The sequence below is a fragment of the Drosophila persimilis genome, unplaced genomic scaffold, assembly GCF_003286085.1.
Source record: "Drosophila persimilis strain 14011-0111.01,24,50 unplaced genomic scaffold, DperRS2 tig00000868-arrow-arrow-pilon, whole genome shotgun sequence".
Taxonomy (NCBI): domain Eukaryota; kingdom Metazoa; phylum Arthropoda; class Insecta; order Diptera; family Drosophilidae; genus Drosophila; species Drosophila persimilis.
The window spans coordinates 366,422-387,979 of record NW_020825365.1 but is presented as its reverse complement, the minus strand read 5'-3'; the positions used below and the strand labels follow the sequence as shown (position 1 = coordinate 387,979).

Below are 21,558 nucleotides of genomic sequence, written 5' to 3'. Positions count from 1 at the left end.
CTCTTACGCAGGGTAATTATTATCATGAATTGGCTTTGGCTTACTTTAGTTGGGATTCGATTTTTTGATGATGTTGTTTTTAGTTGTTCTTATTGTTGTTGTTGTATTAGTTAGTTGTAGTTGCTTACGGCTACGGAAAATTATACTATACTCATACTTATTTCATTGCCTTTGGGCTACGACTATGGCTGTGGCTGCTCAGCGTTTTGTGGCGATTTTGGACAGATTCTTGTTTAAAGGTAGTAGAAAATAGTGCGCCCAGTAGCCTAGCTAGCTATCAACTAGCTACTGCGGCCAGTCAAACCTTTTTGTGGTGTCAGATACACCCATTTTTCAGGTACCCTTTTGTTTCATGCTATTCCAGATGGTACATGTATATTGTATGTTCGGCGATTTTTTCTTTTTTGACTTCCCATTTTTAATACTTGTAGCTATAGAAGTAGTGATTTGGGGGGAAATAGGCGTTTGGCGTGGCGTTTGTGAATGCGTTTGTATAATTCATGGGCCGCACAGTTGGGGGATGACGAAATGATTGATACGAGCAGTATACATAACTATGGAGTTCATCAAGAGTAAGTGTGACATAAATTATGGAAATTAAACGGAAATTTTAAGTTTATTTTGCGCCAATCATCAATAAAGTAGATCTCAATATCGAAACCAAATATGAACACAGAATTCTTGTAGCCAGAGTATACTCGTATTAAGTTCTTCCCAAAGATCGATAGATAGAATCGCTACAATTGATACCATACCATTCGATAGTACACATAAAATCGCACATAAATTTGCACCTCTAACCGATGACTCGCATGAAATGTACAAATGCAATTTCCTCGCATCGCATCGCTTTTTATTCAAATAAATACATATCTTTCTCAGCTGCATCGCTCGTAATTTGCCAACTTTCTTTCACTTTCACTTGCCAATTGAACTCACTTGAATTGTTTTGATTAATTAAACGCTTAATCGCTTGGAGGAAAACTTTTTTTCGTTCTGTAGAAATTTGTCATTTTCGGTTTTGATTTAGTAAATTACAACATCGATTTATACACACACAGAAAAAAATGTTACAAAGTTGCAAAAAGGGGTTAAAAAACATAAATGATAATTGAAACAAATCAAAACCGTTTTTTTTTGGAAAGGGATAGTACGAGTAGTTAGTAATTTGATTTGAAGTACGAGTATTTGCTGTTTTTGTTGTATTTTTTTGTTTGGTTTTTGAGTTTAGTTTTGGTTGTTTTGGGTGGGTTGTAAAATACTTAAATACACATACACATATACAGACAATTAAAAATGGTAATGTTTTGCTTTTTCAGTTAGAGCTTAGAGATTGGGAGTTTCAATAGTTGCAGTAGTAGTTGAGTTATTGATTTTTACCTAATACTTCTTGTTATCGATCCAGAATGATGCACACGTATGAATTCATTACTGGTTGTTGCAATGTGAAAATATGATTGTTTTTCATTTACAAAAAAGGTGTCAGGTACCCAAATATTCTTAATGAACTCTGATCCAACCGACAGTGTCTCTACACCAGGTCGTTTTCTATACGCTAAACGAGGATCGGTCCAAAATTGACGAAAGTAAAAATCCAATGTGAAGTCCTATTCAAATTCACAATTCGATTCAATTCGGATTCGATATATGTACGGGGGGAAAGGTAGCAAAAAGAGATTGAGAGGTTTATTATATTAGTAAAAAATTGACAGTGAGCACTTAGTAGTAGTATTTACGAGTATGTTGTACTAAATCACTAAAAGACTAGGAACTAAAGCTTTGTGTATTTTTTTATAATAAATTTATTTTGATCAACTAAAAAAAATTCATACAGAGACAGATAGACAGAGAGAGAGAGATAGAAATTAGCTTTGAGAATTTTTAGAACTAGAAGGAAGAGTTTTTGTTTTTTTTTTGGTCAAACAGTAAATACACTTAACAAACACACAAAGAAAAGCAAGGAATTTGCGGCAAATGGAAACCAAGGAAAATTTTTAGCGTGCACAAATTTTTCACTTTATACAACGGGAAAACCGGTTTCTGGATGGGCTTTTTTGGGTGGTTGGGTTGTTGGGTGGTCTGGTCTTTATACAGCATGCAAAAATATTGAAACATTTGAAACTTTTCACAGCGTTTTTTGGCTTGGGATATTCAAAACAAAAGAGGAACCAAGTCAAATCAAATCAAATGAAAATTAAATAAAATAATAGTTGATGGCATTATTTGTATATACAGTAGCAATAAAGAAGGAAGAAGGTACGGTAGGCTAAGCAATAAGTAGTACGTAAACCTCTCACAAATATTCATATGGATTCGTTGCTGTGATGTGAAGTAGCTTGGCTTTTCTGACTACTATTGAAGGGGGGCTAAGGTACGAGTATAACTACATCTATGGCAAAAAGGCGTAGGTATGGGGGTTCGCTTTATACAAGAGTATAGTTGGCTTATTCTGCCTGTCCTGCTGCAGTGCCTCGAAGCTGAAGCGTTCTAGGTTTTAGGCACGAAAGCATTTGGCCTGCTTTGTGTGGATTGGATTGGTTTGGTTTTCGGTTTGGTTTTCAATTGGATTGGATTCGGTGGTGGAATTGTAAAACGACAAACAAACTTGGCTTTTGTGTACTCTGTTTGTATCTGTGTGTGTGTGTGTGTGTGTGTGTGTGTGTGTGCAGACATGAGTGGGTGTGTGTAAGAGGTCATAAGGGGCAAAGACAACTACTCGAGTTGTTTCTCTCAGTCTTGCATATCATTACGAGTACAGATACGGGTACGTGTACGGGTACGAGTGCGGCCATCTTGAAGCGCGTCACGTTGTTACTCTGTGACGTGGGCATACAAGAAGCCGACAAGGAACCAAAAAATTACACGGAAAACCATGTAAATGTAAATGTTAAAGGTAAATGCAAATGTAAATGTAATAACAATAGTTGTAGTTGTAGCTGTAGCAGGTAATAACATTTGTAAGTAGTTATAAATATTTATAGAGCCCACACACTACCTGCTTTTCGGGTACTTTTTGGCAGTACTTTAACGCACGCTGAGCTTTTACGAGTGTGTCTAAATGGCATATGTATATGTACATACATGTATGTACAGTGTTCACCTATGTATGTATTTATATATGGGTGAGTACGACTATTGTATATTATTTATGATTCGAAAATTGCACACGGTTCTCGTGAGTTGGCTTCAATCTTCCATTTGGTGTTGTGTATCTTTTTGGGTGAGATCAAGTTCAAGCTAGCAGATTTGGTTTCCACTCGGTTCAGGCGCGCCAAAAAAAAACAATAGATTCAAATTAAAAGTCAAACTTAAGTCTCAGCTAAATCAAAAAACTGAAAATGAAACTCCATGTGGATTCTGCAATTTCCTCAAGTTTCTACACGATTGGGTTGTCATCCGCAACAAGAAGGGTTTTGTCTGTAAGGGTTCTCCGGGGGTTTTTTTTCGAGAGGGAGTCAACTTGCTTTTATTTTCGGCATAACACACACGTAAAATCAACTCTAACTACAGATATTTATGTGAATGTTCTGCAGGGGTACGGTTACGGGTACGGTTACGGGTACGGTTACGGTATATATATACGAGAGGAATGGGGAACGTGCCTACAATGGCATCACAATTAACCCCAAAACGTGAGCGGGTCTAAATCGAGTTGTTTGCTTTCTTATATATATGTATATATTTTGCACACCATTTACAATTTACATATGTATATATTTGTATGTATACAGTATATGTAGGTTAGGTAGGTTATGGTGTTTATTTTTGTTTGTACCCTTGCAAAACAGTATTATGATTTTGCTCAGTTATTTCGCAACACAAAGCTGGCAGAACTTTTTTGGCTCCATAAAGTGTATATAGTTTTTCGACCAGACTTCTGACTATCTTTCCGCAGATGTTGCGATCTGCAAAAGTATCAAAAGTTTCAGTCCCTGAGGGCAGGCAGCCTGCAGCCAGGATGGATTTTGTTGTATTTTTTTTTTCTTTGCTTCTGTTGGTTGTAGCCAAAAGTCATGTTCGGTGTTGACTGTTGTGCCTTTGTCATTTTGATTTTTACTGCCTCCCTGTATTGGACTCGGTTCGATAGGATTGGATGGGTTTTTCTTATGTAAATTTGTCTGCGTTTGCAGTGTATCTGTATCTGTAGAGGTATGTGTGTGTATCTGTGTTGTTGTTCTTGTTTCGGTTTGGCATTGGCTCAGTTTATTTTCGAATTATTTTCATTAGCAGCGGAGAACATAGTTTTATTTTCTTACTGTCACACACACAAAGAGAGAGAGAGAGTAAGAATGAGAAAAAAAAAATTTGTGCAAATCAAAAGTTGTGATGTGAGAAAATGATTAGGAATGAAAGTGTTTTTTCAGTTGCCGTTGCTGTTATCGTTGTTAATGTGTTTTGTGCATACATATACATATACAAATGTATATGTCGTATTAGTATACGTTCGTGTTCCGGTTCGTGTTTAAGTTCATTTTGGGAATGTTATTTTCGCATAAATTGATTGCCAAAGCCAAAACGGCAGGTGCAGGTGTCGGTTCATTTGAATTTTATTAACGAACGGCAGGTGGGTGATTCTGTGTGTGTGTGGGTATATGTGTGTGTTGCAGCCGTGTCATTGCGCCTAGCTGTATGCAAAGGTGCAGTAGATTTTGGTGTACTGCTGCTGTGTGGGTGTTTGTGTGTATCCGTGTTTGGAGCTCTTCTTAAGTGCTTTGCAACGCTCTCATTGCAATATAGCAATATTTAGTTATAATATAATAATGGAATTCTCTGAATTGGCCAATTAAGATGTGTGGGTCGTCTGATGCTCTCTATTTATCGCACTCATGGCTGGCCGAGTTCATGTGAAATTACGATTATGAGTATTGTGATGGATAATTGTTGTTAGCTTCCTTTTCATGGATTATTCACGAATATGCTCGAACAGTTCAAAGCCCCGGGGGTTGTTTCAATTACTTAAGATAGTCATGGTAATGATTTGGAAAAGCTTAGAAACATTTAAATCGTTCAACCAATAGAATCGTGCGACAATGCAGTAAATTTTCAATTTTGTATATAGGAAATTAAGTAGAACAAATCCTAAAAGGAAGTCCCAAGAGATTCAATAAAAAAATGTCCAATTGATTCCAAATTGAGGGAGATCTTTGCTTTTTCCACAAAAAGTGTAAGATAAAGACGAAAATAAAGAGGCATGGAAACAGTTAGACATTTTATAAATTCCAATTAATTCTTTGTGGTCATAAAATAAAAAAAATTGAAAACAAAATTAAGACATAATTTTGCTGCCTTTAAAGCTGTTTCTGGGCAAATAATGAAACATTAAATTGGGCGAAACGGAAACACAGAAACAGGCATATACGAGTCCGCTTGTACATGTACATATGTATGTATTTCTTAATTTTGTATCTATTTGTTGCTATGGCCAATATAGCTTTTGACTAATACATCGACACCGAGCTTGATTATGAATACTAGTATAGTAGTACGAGTATATTTGATGTGGATTATGATGTGATATTCATTCATATTCATTTTGTTAACAAACGAGCATGCGCGCAGACTCTGCCAGTGGGACTGCTGTGATTAATTTGGCTTAATTTTGCAATTGATCAGATCACAACGAATACAATTAGGTAGCAAAATGTATATAATATATAGATACAGATATATATATATATTGTATATGAATATGGCATAAATATCTCTCGTTTCTCTCTTGGAGCTTAACGTTGTGTCTGTGTCTGTATGTAGGTGGGGATGTGGTTGTTGTTATGGTTGTTATGGTTGTGGTCACGGTTGGATGAATGAACCTTAGCCATGTGCTGGATGAGACGGTAAATAAAGATTTATACAGCAATTAGATTGATTGATTTTCTTCCAACTTGCATGGCTTTTCTTTTATGGTGAAAGAAGTCATCGATGGGTGGATGTGATGCAGTAAAGACAAAGGAAAGCAAAATAATTGAAAATCAATGAAAATTTCAAAGCAGCAAAGATGTGATAGATAGAGATATAGAGATGAATCAGCACAACCAAATGCCAAATATTGTATTCTCTTTGCAACAAAAACATTGAAATGTGCACAGTTACAGTTTTTTTTTGATTTCGATTTCCATATTTATGTATGTATTTTTGTTGGCTTTTTGTCGTTGCTTTAGAAGCAATTGGTTGTTGTGTAACACAAATGAAATATGGTTCAAATATCAGTAACAAACATTGCGAAAATCTTGACATCAAAACAATAAAACACAAAAAACGTATATGCAACATTTCGATTTTGATATTTTCATACTTTTGGCAAAACATACGAGTATTGCAACCAACAATTGAATTATTTCACACAACACATAATTTTCAGTACTTTGTGGATATGTATAGAGAGTATTCAATATACTGTATAGAGAAGGGTTATTTGCAGTTTGCTTTTGGAATCAGAATGGAACGAAACGAAAGAGCGCGGTCATAATTTAAATGAATTTGAATCGAAGGTAATTTAAATTGAAATTGGTATGAATTTGTATGTCTGTTGCCAATTAGCGAAATTAAAATGATGTATATGTTTAGTTGTATATGGAGAACAAATAATAGGACGCAAAATGAGCTTAAAGCAACATAGAGACAAAGAGACAGGAGGCAGAGAGAGAGAGTGGTAGAGAAACATTTAGCAAGATAGAATGAGATATTTTAGAGACAGAGAGAGAAAGAGATAGAGCGAGCGGGAGATAGTTATAGGTATCAGGTAGAGACTGAGAGAAATTAGGAAGTATACGAGTAGTTTTATGAATTCTTTTTGTTTTTTGCTTTTTGTAAAACAAATGAAAGAAAAACGTTTGGTTTTTTCGTTTGTTTCTTGTTGTTGTTGTATTGTATGGTTGTTTGTTTTTTGTTGTGGTATATATTTTTGACGTATGTACCATGAGAACTTCCGAAACCGAACTGATACTGAGGACGTACATTGTGACGCCAACCTCCACAGGGGGACCTGCAACATATACACACACACGGATTGATGGAATTTTTAGTTTGCATATTTTTAATTTTTGGTTAATGATGTCGTTGGTTGTTACAGTAGTTCTTGTAGTTGTAGTTGTTCATGTTATAATTGACTCAAAGACCCAAAAAATATATATACATATACATATGTGGAAAAGTAGAACAATGCACTCAGAGTATACACAACACATCACACTGATGGCTCATACTGTGTGCTCCCATTATTCGTTGCCGACTTTCGAGCGTTCGCTGCCAGAGAATGGGCAATTCGAGGGCTTCTTTTCGTTCTACGAGATACGTTGGGTGCCGTTTAATTTCCATTAGCAAAATGAAATATATTTAAAGTACAGTTGACATTTAGCTTGCCAAGCGGTGCGCTATGCTTTTATAATATTTATTGCTATTAAAAACTAAATTTGTGCTTCTATTTTTGGCTTGTTTCACAGCACGCGCCGAATGAAAACCAAATCAGTTAACTATTCTGATTGCAAAGGAAATAATATATTACCAAAACTAACAATTATTGCAAATGTTTACTTATATTTTGATAGCGGTTTAACACACCATTTTGTTTGTCTTGTTTTTGGATTGCTTTGCTTTAATAAGTACAATAAGTAGTATGTAGTTTCGTGTTGATGGGAATTGCGAATTTTGGCAGCAGCTATGGAAGGATATTGATCTGGAGGATTTTTTGTATGAGAGTTATTTGGGCCTATTAAAAGATGAGGACAAAACAATATGCATGAAGTGAGAGGCAGAGATTTGCTGCGGATTGTAGTCTTCGTTTCGATAGGTACACAGAATGGTGAGGAAAGGAGAGGGGAGAGTGGAGAGGGGAATGTGGATGGCTGGTTGTTGTTTCTGTTTATGTTACTGTGGCTGTTTTTTGTGGGGCCGTGTTTGTGTGGGTGTGTGTGTGTGTGTGTTGGGTAATTTTGCTGTTCTTGGCCAATTAGACATACACAAACACACACAGAGGTAAAAGTAACGAGGTGAGAATAGAAGGAGCAAAAGCTCTTTGGCTGAGAGCTGAAGAAGTTGAAACATAAAAAGCTTTTGCCAATCGGATAGGGAGAGAGAGACGACATTTAGTTTACGATGTGTTGGCGATGCTGAACAGCCGCTGGGGGGTGGTGAGGGCTGCAGTAGAGAGTTTTGAGTAGAGGGAGTCAGGACAAACGACGCGTTGCCCTTTGCTTGGGAGTGCATTTGAATGGCTCTGGGTTTTATGTATGGCACTGCCTAAATCGACTCACAGACCGAAGACCTACTATAACACACAACTGGGGCCAAAGTTTTGAGAAATTGCTAGAGAAACCACTAAAAGTCCAGAACAAAATATTTGAAAGAGTTGGAGAGATTTAGTACTATAAAAGAATAGAACAGAACAGAAAAGAATAAAAAGGAACATAATTCGAACGCGTGGATGTATAATAAGAATTCGCAAATAACACTTTCAAATTATCTATTTTGGTCAACGGTTAGAAATAATATCTCGGAAATAATATATATACATATATATATATGAATGAATATATACATATATATGTATGTATATATATGAATGTATATAAATATTTTATGTGTGTGTGAAGGAAGGGGGGGAGAGAGATTTCATACAAAGCAAAACAGTTGAAAGAAACAGTTTATAGAACTATACAAATCAAGAGATGTGTGTGAGAAGGTGTCAAACTAATGCACTGTGTCGAAACAAAACTAAACGAATAGAGGAAAACTTAAAAAAAAACTCCAACAACAAAGACCACAGGGAGAGAAAGAAATACAGTATAGATAGGATAGATTGATAGACAAATACAGAGAGAGAGAGAGAGAGAGACAGAGAGATAGAGAGTATGCGAGAGAGATAGAGCGCTTAACGATAATAGAAAGGTACAAGGTTCATTTAGTTTGTACCATTTTCACTTCTGAGAGCGAGCTGATCGATAGCACATACATGGTGACTCCGACTTCGACAGGAGGTCCTGCAAACACGTATGTTTTAGTAGGTAATACAGTAAACAGTGGTATGACTTGGTTACATATCTATGTACGGTACGGGCCAGGGTTATGGTATTGTTCGTATGTATATAAAAAGTTAGATGCATATTGAGTTCTAGTGCTCTGTTAAGATGCTGCGCCTCAACGTCCCCCCTAAAATGTGAATGTTCATTCGCGGGCTGTGATATTTCGATTGCCCCCCATTTGCGTTTCGTTCAAGTCGTGTTTCGGTTGGTTTCAGGTTTCTTTTCGAATTTGCTGGGTCTCTAGATTGGGCTAGATTGGTCTACTTACCACCATAATTGGGTCTTACTCTTTTGTCGTAGCTAACACTAAAGGAGTCGAGTATAGCGGATATGTTTACGTCACCCAGCATGCTGCCACCGCCAGTTCTGTAAAGAGAGAATGCAAAGAGATAGTGATTATTCATTATTTTATTAGTCTCCAGCTGATTCAAAAATAAACAATGAAAGCCATTTGTCAGCCAGTGGCAGTGGCAGGGGTCCCTCGATGGAATATGAATCTATAAAATTTGGATTTATATTTTGAACTATTTGTTTGGCGCATTTGTTGCCGGTGCGGCAGTGTGCGCAGTGTCCTGTATTTCATGTGTGCCCTGTCTGTCTGTGAGTGTGTGTCTGTGTATGTGTGGCAAGGACTTTGAGCGTTTCCTGGAAAAATGAACTGACAGCAGAAGCGTCTACACAGACATTGCGCTCGGCGGTCGTTGCAGGTTAAGTGCGCTGCCTCTGCTTCTGCCACGGCCTCTTCTCGTCTATCACTCTTTCAATGTGTATGTGCGCTTCTGTTCGTGTGTGGGTGTGTGCTACTTTCGCTTTATGCGGCATCAAGTGCGCCCACACACGAATATAGTATACGTGTGTGTGAATATGTAATATTTATTGCATGCGCCTGGCACTGAAGGCAGAAACATACATAAACATATACATACATATACGTACACGTGCATATATGTACATATAAACACGGGACCCAGACCCAGACCAAGTCCCAGGCACAAGCACAAGCCCCGCCAGTCACCAGGCACCAGTTACCAGGCCGAGGCACTTCAATGCCTGTTTATTTGCGTCTATTCTACGCTAAACTGTGCTATTAAAGCGCGTTTGTTGTTAGTTCAACTCTGGCCAGGGCAGGCTAGGGCAGGATAGGGCAGGCCAGGCCATTGGGTGTATTCGGGTGTAACCACGGGTCCTAGCTCCAGCTCGACCCAAGTCTCAGACCTGATGCGATGTGTGTTCAGTGTGTTTCAGTGTACACGTCTGCGTAAGTGGTATGCGGTGGTATATGGTATGTGTATGCGTATGGCTTGTGAGCAAAATCACAATTTAATAAAAGTTGCGCCTGCAAATAAACACACACTCCTCACAAAATGAGCTGCGACCGAAGTTTTGTCTCTTTGATCGCGCGTGCGCGTCCTCGAACATCAAGCCTTGAATAACGAATAACGAACCACAAAACATCGAGCTCCGGTATTTTGTCTCTTTAGCGGGAATGCTTGGTTTGTTCTTGCTTGTTTATTTGTATCGGAAATACATGTATCTTTGTGGCACTTTGTGAATGGGTGGGTATTTATGAATTTTGTACAATTTGCACCACGTCGATTTTTATGGCTCTGATTTATTGATTTGATTTTAATTTTGTGGTATGCTTTAATTTTTTGGTAATCAAGTCTGGGCGTGCCATATTCCTGCTACTCAACTCTCTCCCCTTTTTGGAAGGGGAGTGGCCACCTACCCTCTCTCTCTCTCTCTCTCTGTTCATGAGTGCGTTTTTGTTTTTCGCTCTTGGTTCGCTTGAGCTTTAACCCAAGTCGGTTGCGGGGCTATTGTATATACGAAGCGTTGGCATCAAAGCGAAAGCCGACGGCACAAATGGCAGCCTATTTATAAATGTGTATGAAAATACTTGCAGAGTGAAAAGTGCCTTACCCCGTCACCCCAGACACACCCTCGCCCCTGTTCCACCGTGTTGCTGGGGCACGGCCTGACAACAGTTGATATGCGGTTTTACTTATCGGGCCTTTGGCCCGATGTTGATAATGAAAAACTTTTGATTGCTATTTCATTTGAGTTTTAGATTAGATGTGTGAGTTCTATTCTCTGTCTGTGAGTGTGTGTTAGTGTGTGTGTGTGCCAGTAAAATGCTGCGTATGCGCAATGTTTGCTGCTGTTCATTTTGGGTTACGCTCTAGTAACACTTTACGAGTCCTTCCAACCCCACCCCACCTTCCCCTCACTAGCCATTAAAGTTTAATTTATGCACTGCCGCTACTTTTGCTGGCAGGTGCTGTCAATAAGTTTTTGACAGCTTGCAATAAAAATTACTTGAAGGACGCGCCAAAAACTTTTCGATTGCGTCGCCGCTCCATTTCTCCCTTTGCCGTAGCCGTTGTCGTTGCCGTCGGTCCCCGGGCGGAACGTGGCGTATACGTAATATGCAAATGTGGCATGCCACTGCCTTGCCTTTTCTTGGCTAAGTGAAACTAATATTATGCCCAACGTATTGTCAAATAATTTATGCAGACGCACACTCATGAGAGACAGAGAGAGAGAGAGAGTTTGCTGTGTGTGGGTGTGTGTGCTTGTCGTTAAGTGCACTACAAAATATGAATAGGTCGTACTTGAGGCGTCAAATATTTGCCTATTGATCGAGGCAAACCACAAAATTACAGCGAAGAGAAAAGAAGAGTTTTCCCCTGCTCCACACTGCAGCTGAATCTGCAGAAGTACTTTACTTGGGGCACACTACTATCACTAAGTATACATTTGAGAAACATGCAATTAGCTGCGCGTACGTAAGTGGGTACAAGTTTCTTTTGCTGCTGCTTCTCGCTTCTCGCCCAAGAGCAACAACTGGCAGAAGAACAAGAGCAAGAAGCAGAAGAATAACCGTAACTGTAACTGTAACAAAAACCTAAAATGCAAAGTCATGCGCACGACAGCCAAGCCAAAAACGTGTCGCCTCAAGTGCCACGCCATCTTATCGCTGCCCACAGTTTGTTGCCTTATCTTGAGGCAGTGCACGTTTACGGCTCTTCGAATGTGTGTGGGTATGTGGGTGTGGCTGGTCAGTGTATGTGTGTGTGTGCTGCGAGAGTAAAACTGTAAGAAATATTGTCGTTATTGTTTGTTGTCGTTCCCACTGCCGCTGTGTTGTCGTTTTTAGTGGCACTTTGAGTGCCAGCCATTACGTATACGCTGCGTTGGACACGCGCCATTGCATAAATTCAAGTGAAACGTTAAAACAAAGCGGAAATGCGAGAGAGAACTACTAGCAAATATTATCTTTCTTTTAGCGTTTTCTTTATCCTCATCTCCGCTGGCTGACTGGCCTCCTGCCTGCCTCCTGCCTGCCTCGTACTGTCTCCCATCTCCGTTTGCCACTTCCCACTTCCCCATGTCCATGTCAGGGCAAGATTCTTGGCAAACGCCAACGCAGAGATAAGCAAAAGTTGGTTTAGGCCTTTCCACTGCGCAGTAAAATACTCTGCAGATGCGAGTGTCCTGTCTTCTGGATTCGCCCGGACCTGCCTCCTGTACTTCCTGCTGCTGCTGCTCGGGGGCGAGTGTGAGTAAGCGTTTTTTAATAAAGTGATAACTTGCTGCCTGACAGCCGCCTGACAGTCGCTAAGAACAAACACATCCGCCTTATAAGGCAGTAGCAAGAGTCCAGCCGCAGTCCAACAATCCAGCAGCCCAGAAGCCCAGTAGACCGTCGGTTACCAGCGCCCAGGATACACAGGAAAGCCTGTGCTTGGACAGGGAAACACATTAACTATTTTCTGCTAGTTGTTGACAAGGTTGGACCACGCCCAGTGGAAACACAAACAAAAGCTGTCACAGATTAAATCTTAAAGCTATTTTACAGGCAAACCTGACGCTTCAGTTTAAGCCTTTGGCCATTCAATTGCTTTGAGAATTTGCAATCTGCTCTGTCTTGAGGATCGTTTTGGCCTTTTGATTAAATTAAACTCAATCCGATTCCAAATAGGGCAGAATTGAGAGAAGGAAGAGAATAATTGGCTGAGGGTATGTGGCAAGGTAAATGCATATAAAATTGAATTGCATTGCTGAAGTCCTTGACATTTAGCAAAATGAACAGAAATCGGCAGGCGATGTTGATGCCCAAGGCAAGGGTATCTTTCGCCTCCAGTCAGGCCAATAAAAATAGTTGCTCGGTTCTGGGTAAATGTGAAAAAAATTAGACCTGCCTTGTCCGGGGCTTTATTAAATATTTTAAAAGCTGATGGCGGCATGTGGAATGGCGATTGGCAAAATGGCAACGGCTGGGAAAACACAATCTCACACATACACAGCTACGTAAGGATACCAGGCCTCAGGGTACGGCGCGAATGAGAAGAGATGCTCCTCCGACCCGGACGGCTTGTAGATATTTTCAATCATACTCAAAATGTGAAGGAACAACAATTTACGCTCAATGACACTCGACGGCGAGCTGTTGACGCTGCCTGCCTACGAGTGATGCAGCTGCCACACACATACACACAGTCATAGCCACACAGCAATACACACAGCCATACACACACAAGCGTGTAGAAATAGTAAGGCAGCTGGGGCTGGGGTTAAGGCTAGGACTGGCTGGACCCCGGCTGGGCCGGGAAGGATGACAGGCAGTCTCCTGGTTGGACGCGAGCCCGGGTGGTCTTTGCTTTTGTCGCTGCCACTTTGGCATTATCTGCTATCAATAAATTCCAAGTGAAGTGGGCACTTGTGTGGCAAGTGGAGCACAACGGCGCACACAGCAGGCGGCGCTGGCGGTGGCGACGTCAGGCAGGCAGGCTCGTGGCCGGGCGTGGCACAGCATCCTCCTGAGCTTTTGCCTTACAGGAAGTGGCAGCGTGTAAAGTGAGCAAACTGTGTCGCTCTGGCCTTTAACCTTTTTGGCGGATAGTGGGATGGGGAGATGGGATGCGGAATGGGAATAGGGATGGGGCCAGAATTGGGGAGACCTGGAACTTTGACTCGGCAATGCTGTCATTTTGTGTTGCATACTCGTACTTTGTGGCGGCGCCTGTGCAATGTTGCATGAAAAAGTAGCGTAAACTTTTGCTCGAGCTGCTATGCTTTTGCCGTTTCCCTTTGCCCCTTTCCCCTTTTGCCATTGCTTCTGCCTCTGCCTAGTGCCTTTTGGCCCAAATAAACAAAAAAACTGTTTGCGCCTCAGAATCGGTCTCGACTTTTGCCGACTTTTGCCACGACATTTTCGATTTTGGACTTCCTGTTACGCTATACTCTCCGATCCGGCTCCGGCTACAGCTCCGGCTTTTGCTCAGCAACAGCAACAGCCACAAGGCACCAGGCCCCAGGCATCATGCCACGTCGCGTGTATCTCCGTGTCCTCGTCTACGTCCTCGTCCGCGTCCCGGCACGCGATCGTGTAATCCCATAAACGTGCATTTGTACTTGAGAACGATGTCGCTGTCGTTGTCGTTGTTGTTGCTCTGGTCGCAGTGGAAGTCAGAGTCGGATTTGGACTCGGTTTCAGAGTCGCAGTCATCCTAGCCCCCTTTGGATTTGCCTAATTTGCCTGGTTGCCATGTTATGCAAATGCTTGTGGCTCTGTGTGGTTCTGTGTGGCGCCTAAATATTTACTAATGAGTGCTAACCCCAAAAAGGAACAAAAAGTAACCGACCAGAGACCCACAGCTAGCAGCAACCAGAGCCCTGGCTCTGCATAATTTGTGTGATTAAGTTGACAGAACGCGACGGCTGCGGCAGTGGCAGTGGCAACAGCAACAGCAACTGTGACGTTGACAACTAATGCCACAAATGCGGCAATTTCTTTGCGTTGTCCGAATGTGTTGTCCGCGGTTGTGGTCTGCCATTGCCATCCCCTAGGATGACAGAAGGGTGTGTCTTTCTCTCACTCTTTCTCGCTCTGTGTGTGTGTGTGTTTGTATACACGTGTGTGGGATTGACAAGTGCCAATCAGTTGGGCAGTCCCTGGCTCTGAACCTAGACGAATCCTTGTACAATTGTTTCCAAAAACAAACATAGCCACTGGCCACACTCAGAGTTGGGTGTCCGCTATTTGTCTGTCTGCTGTCGAGTGTCCCAGTGTCCGCTGACGGGTGAGTAATTACAAGACCATCGAGTGGCAGTGGTCATTTTTCAGTCCCTGCTGCCATTTTAATGACTGCCTCATGCAAATGTGACAATGACGATGTAGATATGGCGCTGGATCCAGCACCGACCCCAGCACCAGCTCCAACTTGGCCTAATAAATGGGCTGCACTTATTCAAATTGTCAGAGAGCTACAGTTCAACGTTTATTTAGGACCAGGTCAAAACAGGCTGTCATACTGGCTAATTAGCGCTCGACAAAGTTTTGAGCGCATTTTGCAGCAAAATGATTTGAATAATCATAAATTACCATGAATTATGGCTCCTGTGGGGGTCGCAAACACCTCAAATACACACACAAACACACATTGCGCACACACAGCGCACAGGCACGCACCTGTCGGCCTGACGCTCGTCCAAGGTTGTGGGGCGGACCGGTACCGGGAGCGGGGCCGGGGCCGTGGCCAATGCAGCAAAGTGCCAGCCCCAAAGCAAATTTATTGTTATAATAACTGGCCAACTGTATGTAGTTTTTCATTGTTCAGGGAGAGAGAGTGGGTTTTCGGTAGGAGGAAATGGTATGGCCTAGGAGTGGTGTTGTGTTTCTGGGTGACCGTGCTAGCCATTATTTTGGGCCATTATTTAATGCGAATTATACGCAGTGTACGGCCCTCTATGATGTTATTAACCTAATTGATAGTTGTAAATGTCACTAATTGAGTAAATGTCCCAAACATTGGCCACTCATGAGTGGCATAATCACTGGTCAAAATGAATAAAAAGGAGTGTGTACTCACGCCGCCTGCACTGTGTGGATCCGTCTGTGGCCCGTTTCCTGTGCGATCAGCGCCATATTGATGGCCAGCCAGATGGTCAGCAGTGGGGTGCGGGGCAGAGGCGCCATCCTGGCCAATTTGTCCATTCTTGAATCACTCATGGTGCTGTTGCTGTTAATGCGTTGGTACGGTGTTTTGGTTGGGTTTTTGGTTTAATTTTGGAAGTTGAAAGTTCTGGGTGTTTTTTTGTTTTTATATTAAGAGAAGGATTAGCTGTGCTGGATTTTTGCTTATTTAAAATGGCTGCGCTTGCTTCTCGTAGTTTTGCATTTAAAAATTGAAGTATTTGTTCATTTAGTTGCGTATAAAGTAAGTTGTTGTTGTTGTAGTTGTTGTTGCTGTTTGTTTTTTTTTTTAAATTTGTTATTTGTTGTTGCTGTAGTTGCAGTTATTAGTCAAGGTTTTAGTTGCTCTTTTAGTTTACTTGCTAGCTGGTTCCACCTTTCCTTTTTTGGTTTTGTTTTTTTGTTTGGTTGTCGCTGGCTCCTTGCTTGCTGCTTGCCCCTTCGTTTTGGCTTTCCGCTCCTTGAAGTCTCTCAGTCAGTGAGTTAGTTGGTTGTTTAGGCAGCGAGGCATTCAGTCAGTACTTCAGTGCATGTGTATGGGTTAGAGTGGTGTGTGTGTGCGCGTGTGTGTCTTTCTATCTCAATCTTCGGTTCTGGCGCTATTTTCGGGGGTCGGAAATCGAGTCACAGCACAGTCCGGACAATCAGCAGCGGATCACTATGGTCGTTGCTTCTTCTTCTTCTGAGCCACATTAAGTGTTGTTGTTGTTGTTGTGGCTGTTATTGTGGCTGTTGTTGTTTTTGCTTCTCCTGCCTTTGCTTTGCTGCCTCTTGATTCTCTGTGTCTCTTTCTTTTCTGCTCGTAATCAGGTTACTTCCTGCTTTTCCTGCAGCCACCGCTTTGAGTTTCTTTTCGGTTTTCCTTTTGCCTCCTGCTTTATTTACTTTTAATTACTTCTATCCTGACGAGATTCCATCAGCCCATTCTCGTATATGTGTGTGTGAGTGCGCGCTTGGGAGTCGAAGAGTGAGTGCGACTGTGTGTGGGTGAGAGCTTTGCAAATTCCTTGAAATTGAGCCTTTCGTTGCCTTTCCTGCCTGATGTCCTGTGGGGAATCTGTCTGGGGGTTGGGGCTTGGGGCTTGGGCTCGGGCGTGGGCTCGGGTGAGTGTCAGTGTGTGTGTTAGTCGAGATCCAGCAGCATGTACATTATGATATCCCTCAACGTATCGCTCTGTTTCGCTCCTGTGGTTCCTCCAGCACCCCACTGCGGCAGCCCACTCTATGCGCTCATTAATAATTACAAAATATCCACACTGTTCATGTTTCCGTTCCCCTCCTCTTTTTCGTTCTTCTCTCTCTGTTTTTCAGATTCTATTTGCGGTTAGCTGCTACCACTAATTTGGTAATAGTATCAGTTTCAGTTTCCGTCAGCATCAGTTTGTTCTGATTCCGATGGCCAGTTCCGTTGTGGTTTCAGCTGCAGTTTCAGTGCCAGTTTTTTTGTTTCTAAGTTCGTCATCCAAGCGGAGGCTCCACTTCATCGCTTGCTCAAGTACGGTGCTCCTGGTATTCCTGGTGTTCCGGGTGTTTCTACTATTTGAGATGATGTTGCGGTTCCTGTGGCGGTTCTTGTTCTTTGCGGAGTGCCTGCAACCTGCTCGTCTCGATGCTTGCCGTTGGTGTTGTAGTTGCAGGCGACTTGGCTCATTTTATTTGTGTCGATTGGTGTAGTTGCCTTTCGCTTTAACTTTTGGCATTGTTTGTTTTTTGTTAAGTTGCTAACTCGGTTGCGTCTATCGTCTGGGGGCTAGGGGACATAATTTCTAGATATATTTTATAGTCTTATCTTTCTTTTGCTTAGCGTCAACACTGCAAAGTTCAGGGAAAAGATATGAAAAATCAGTTTAATTGTTGAAAAGTTGTTTCTAGTTGTGATTTGGTCAAAGGAATCGGAATCGGATAGGCATAGTTTTATATTTGAGCCATTTTTTTGGTGTGCTTATAAATACTTTCGATGTAATAATTTATTATATTTCTTTTTTGAAGATATTTTCGAGAAATTATTGGGTTGGGTTGATTCACTTTTTGATCCTAGAACTTATGAATTTTGTTTGAAACATAATTTGTTCCTAAACATAGACTTGAATCATCATTTCTTGTAGTTTTTCACTGTCTTTGCACTTAACCAATTTTTGAAATCTTTATTGTAATTTTTGAAGCGTTTTTCATTGTTTTATAAAGAAATCAATGCACAAAAAAAAAATTTGAAAAAAATGAAGACTCAAACTAATTTATACACGCATACATAAACACAAACTCGGATCCACACACACAGCCACGCATACACACATCCACAGGGACCCCTGCACATGCACACATACACATCAGAGGCCGAGGCAGAGGCAGACACTTTTGTATAGATTTTGTTGAGTTGCCGTTTCTTGGGAAGTTTTTCAGCTCTGGCCTGCCGTTTTCGTCCGTCACATTTTCTCAGCTGAGCGTTTGAAAACCGTTTGGCAGGCCAGGCAGTTGGCTAGCAGTCTGTTGGCCAGCTAGGAGCCAAAGCCGAGCGTGCCAGGCTTTGCAGACACACAGAGAGAGAGAGAAAGCAAGCAAGCGTCGGGCCAAAAATAGCCCGAGCCACAGGCAGGGCCTGAAAGTATGCTACACGGTCTGCAAAGCACGGTTTCGTCTCTCTTTGGCTCGTCTCTCTCGTGATTGTGCTCTCTTTCCCTGTTTGTGTGTGTGTGTGTATGTGTGTGTGTGTGTGTGTGTGTCTGCCTGTATGTGTCGGTTAGCACCTTTTGTGTGCTCTGGTGTTGCCTTCTTGTTATCCTTTTTGGCATTTTGCAGAAATGTCACCGTGCACTCTCCGAACTGGCAACCCCGGCAGTTACACTCTGTTTAGCATAAACGCTTGCTACTTGCCTCCCAACTCGGCCTCTCATTTCCTCCTCTCCTCCTGTTCCTCTTCTATCGTATATCGTCTATACTCTGCCCTCCTCTCCCTGCTTTCACCCATATGCATACGTATATATGATATGCATGTATATATATGTATATGTATATGTATGTGTATATGTATATGTATATGTATATGTATATGTATATGTATATGTATATGTATATGTATATGTATATGTATATGTATATGTATATGTATATGTATATGTATATGTATATGTATATGTATATGTATATGTATATGTATATGTATATGTATATGTATATGTATATATATATGTATATATATATCATCTAGCTGTGTCTGCGTGTGTGTGTGTTAGTTTGCTTTTGCATTGGTTTTTGTTTTTATAAATTTTTTCGCATGTGATTTGTATGCCAGTTTTTGCTAGGCTTTTCTTTGGGTTTTCCCCACATTCAAGGGGCTTTTTATTCTTTAGCAAATTTCTCGCGCCTCACATTGTGAGGCATATTCGCACATATCTCGTTAATTGGTAAGCACGCGTTTTTCCTCTGACTATGTGTGTGTATGGTGTTTGTTTTTTTCGGTCGAGCATTTTCTTGTGCCTTTGCTGTGATTGCTTTTTGCGGCAAACCACAAAAAAAGCAAGGCTTTTTCAAGGCAACGACGTATGTAGCTGAGGGCTGAGGCATTGTTTCAACTTGACAAAGAAAAGCCAGCTGAGGCTCGGGTCGGGTTTTGTATGTAAATTCCACATACGTTATGCATATGTGAAGGCTGCTTTCACCGGCTCTCTCTTTCGCCCTCTCTCTGTGTGTGTGTGTGTGTGTGTGTTTGTGCATATTTCATATTCAATGATAAGAGTTTGACATTAATTAAAATGGTAAGAGTTGCGTGTGTGCGCTCACATTCGACATTTTACATTACATTTCACTTGCAGCTTGGCCTGCTCAGGCCTTCCACTCACACAGAGTCCTGATTGGTCTTTGGCTTACGGTTTTTTAAACGGCTTTTGTTTGGCTTTCAAACATTTTTCATGTTGTAAACGACGACAGCTATTAATGAGCATTCCGCTTGCCTGCTGCTTGCCTGCTGCTTGCCTGATGGTACCGTGCGGTACCCAACCCACCAGATAACAGGACCCTTAGATATGCAGTCTTTGACTTCAACTTGCATATTTAATGCGTTCGCAACTTTCTAATTACTTAATCAGATTTTAGAGGCAGAATTTTCATTTCCATGGGCAGTGTTGACTCTTTTCCGAACCCCCACTGTTTCTCGTAGGAGCATGGCAGTTTGCAAGTCCTGAATATCAGTGGAGGACAGGACGCTCTCTCCCTCTCGCAGTTCGTTAACCCAAAAAGCAACTCAATAAATGTGAAATTTTAGCTTTCATCAGAAGTTGCTTGAGTGCTCCTAAAACGATGCTTTTGCTACTCATAAAACTCAACGAAATTGAGTAAAATGAATGTGTTTGTTTTGGGGGGAGAAGAGAAAGGGAGAGAGTGAGAGAGAGGCAGAAAGGCGAGCCGGATTTCATAGTCAACTGTCATTCAAATGTTCATGTGGCCAATGGGCTGTGGGCTGGCGGCTGGAATCGGCTAAGACTTTAAGCCATTAACCTCGTGGCCGCCCGTCATCATCATCATGGGCAGGGCACCAGCAGCCAGCAGCTAGCAGCCAGCAGCTAGCAGCCGTCAGCTCTCTCGTGGTCCCTCTCTGCACTCCCATACAGCCTCTCATAGCATAGCATCTCTCTCCCGCTGTCACCCTGTTGATGTGTGGCTGGGCACGTTTTTGGCAATTAAAAGCATATGCGGGCTAGGCCACCGCCATCGCCACAGCCTCCTCCTGCTCCTGCTCCTCGGGGCTAATCAACGAGGCCGCCCCAACAATTTGCTTGAAAATTAAACAAAGCAAACGGCGTGCAAAGAGCCGGAAGGCAGGGGGCAGGAGCCAGGCAGCCGGGGAGCAGCTGCCAGCCAAGACGATGGAAGCGCACGAAGACGAGTGTCTAGCGCAAGCAAATAAATAAATATGTATGTATATGTGTACACAGGCGCACATATAGATATAAATGTAGAAAATTCGCTCACACATACATACATAGATACCACACGTTGCAGCAGCAGCAGCAGGAACAGACTCCTTTTTGCCGTTGCCTTTTATATTTATTTACTGCTATTTTTTTTCTTTTGCATTTGCTTTTGTGTCTGTATGGGTTTGGTTCAGGGTGTGTGTGTGTGCCAAGCAAACTCGGCCAAATTTGAGTGTGCCAGGCGGGATTTTGGTATGTATGTATATGTATATGTATATGTATATGTATATGTATATGTATATGTATATGTATATGTATATGTATATGTGTAAGGGGTTCTTCTGTGGCCCATGTCCTGTGTGCGTACGTGCGTGTTGGTGGAATAAGTTTCTGGATTTTATTTTGCAGCAACAGACCGCCAGACAGCCTGCTTTTCCTCTTCCTTCCTCTCTCTCTTTCTCTTACCCTATCTCTCTCTCTCTCTCTCTTGTGGCACTACTTTACTTAATTATAATTTTCATAATTTATCCGCTGCACAACATTTAAATATATCCAGTCCGTTGCCTTCTCTCCTTCTGCTTTGATTTTTCGCGTACTCTCACACTCACACCAAAAAACGCACACACACACACAGAGGCCGAGAGCAGCGGGGCGT

The 21,558-nt window shown here is 41.7% G+C and overlaps 1 protein-coding gene across 1 annotated transcript in view; it reads right to left on the bottom strand.

Moving 5' to 3' along the window:
• The window catches only part of LOC6602732 (gamma-aminobutyric acid receptor subunit beta), a 30,749-nt gene extending 12,331 nt beyond the window's left edge, over positions 1-18,418 (bottom strand). Inside the window, exons 1-5 of the mRNA XM_026993698.1 lie at positions 18,321-18,418; positions 15,893-17,808; positions 9,286-9,383; positions 8,908-8,975; positions 1,381-1,607 (exon numbers count right to left, since the gene is read on the bottom strand). Coding sequence (XP_026849499.1) covers positions 1,381-1,607; positions 8,908-8,975; positions 9,286-9,383; positions 15,893-16,032 — 533 coding nt within the window. The 5' untranslated portion in view covers positions 16,033-17,808; positions 18,321-18,418. The remainder of the gene's footprint in view (positions 1-1,380; positions 1,608-8,907; positions 8,976-9,285; positions 9,384-15,892; positions 17,809-18,320) is intronic.
• Positions 18,419-21,558: the final 3,140 nt, after the last annotated feature.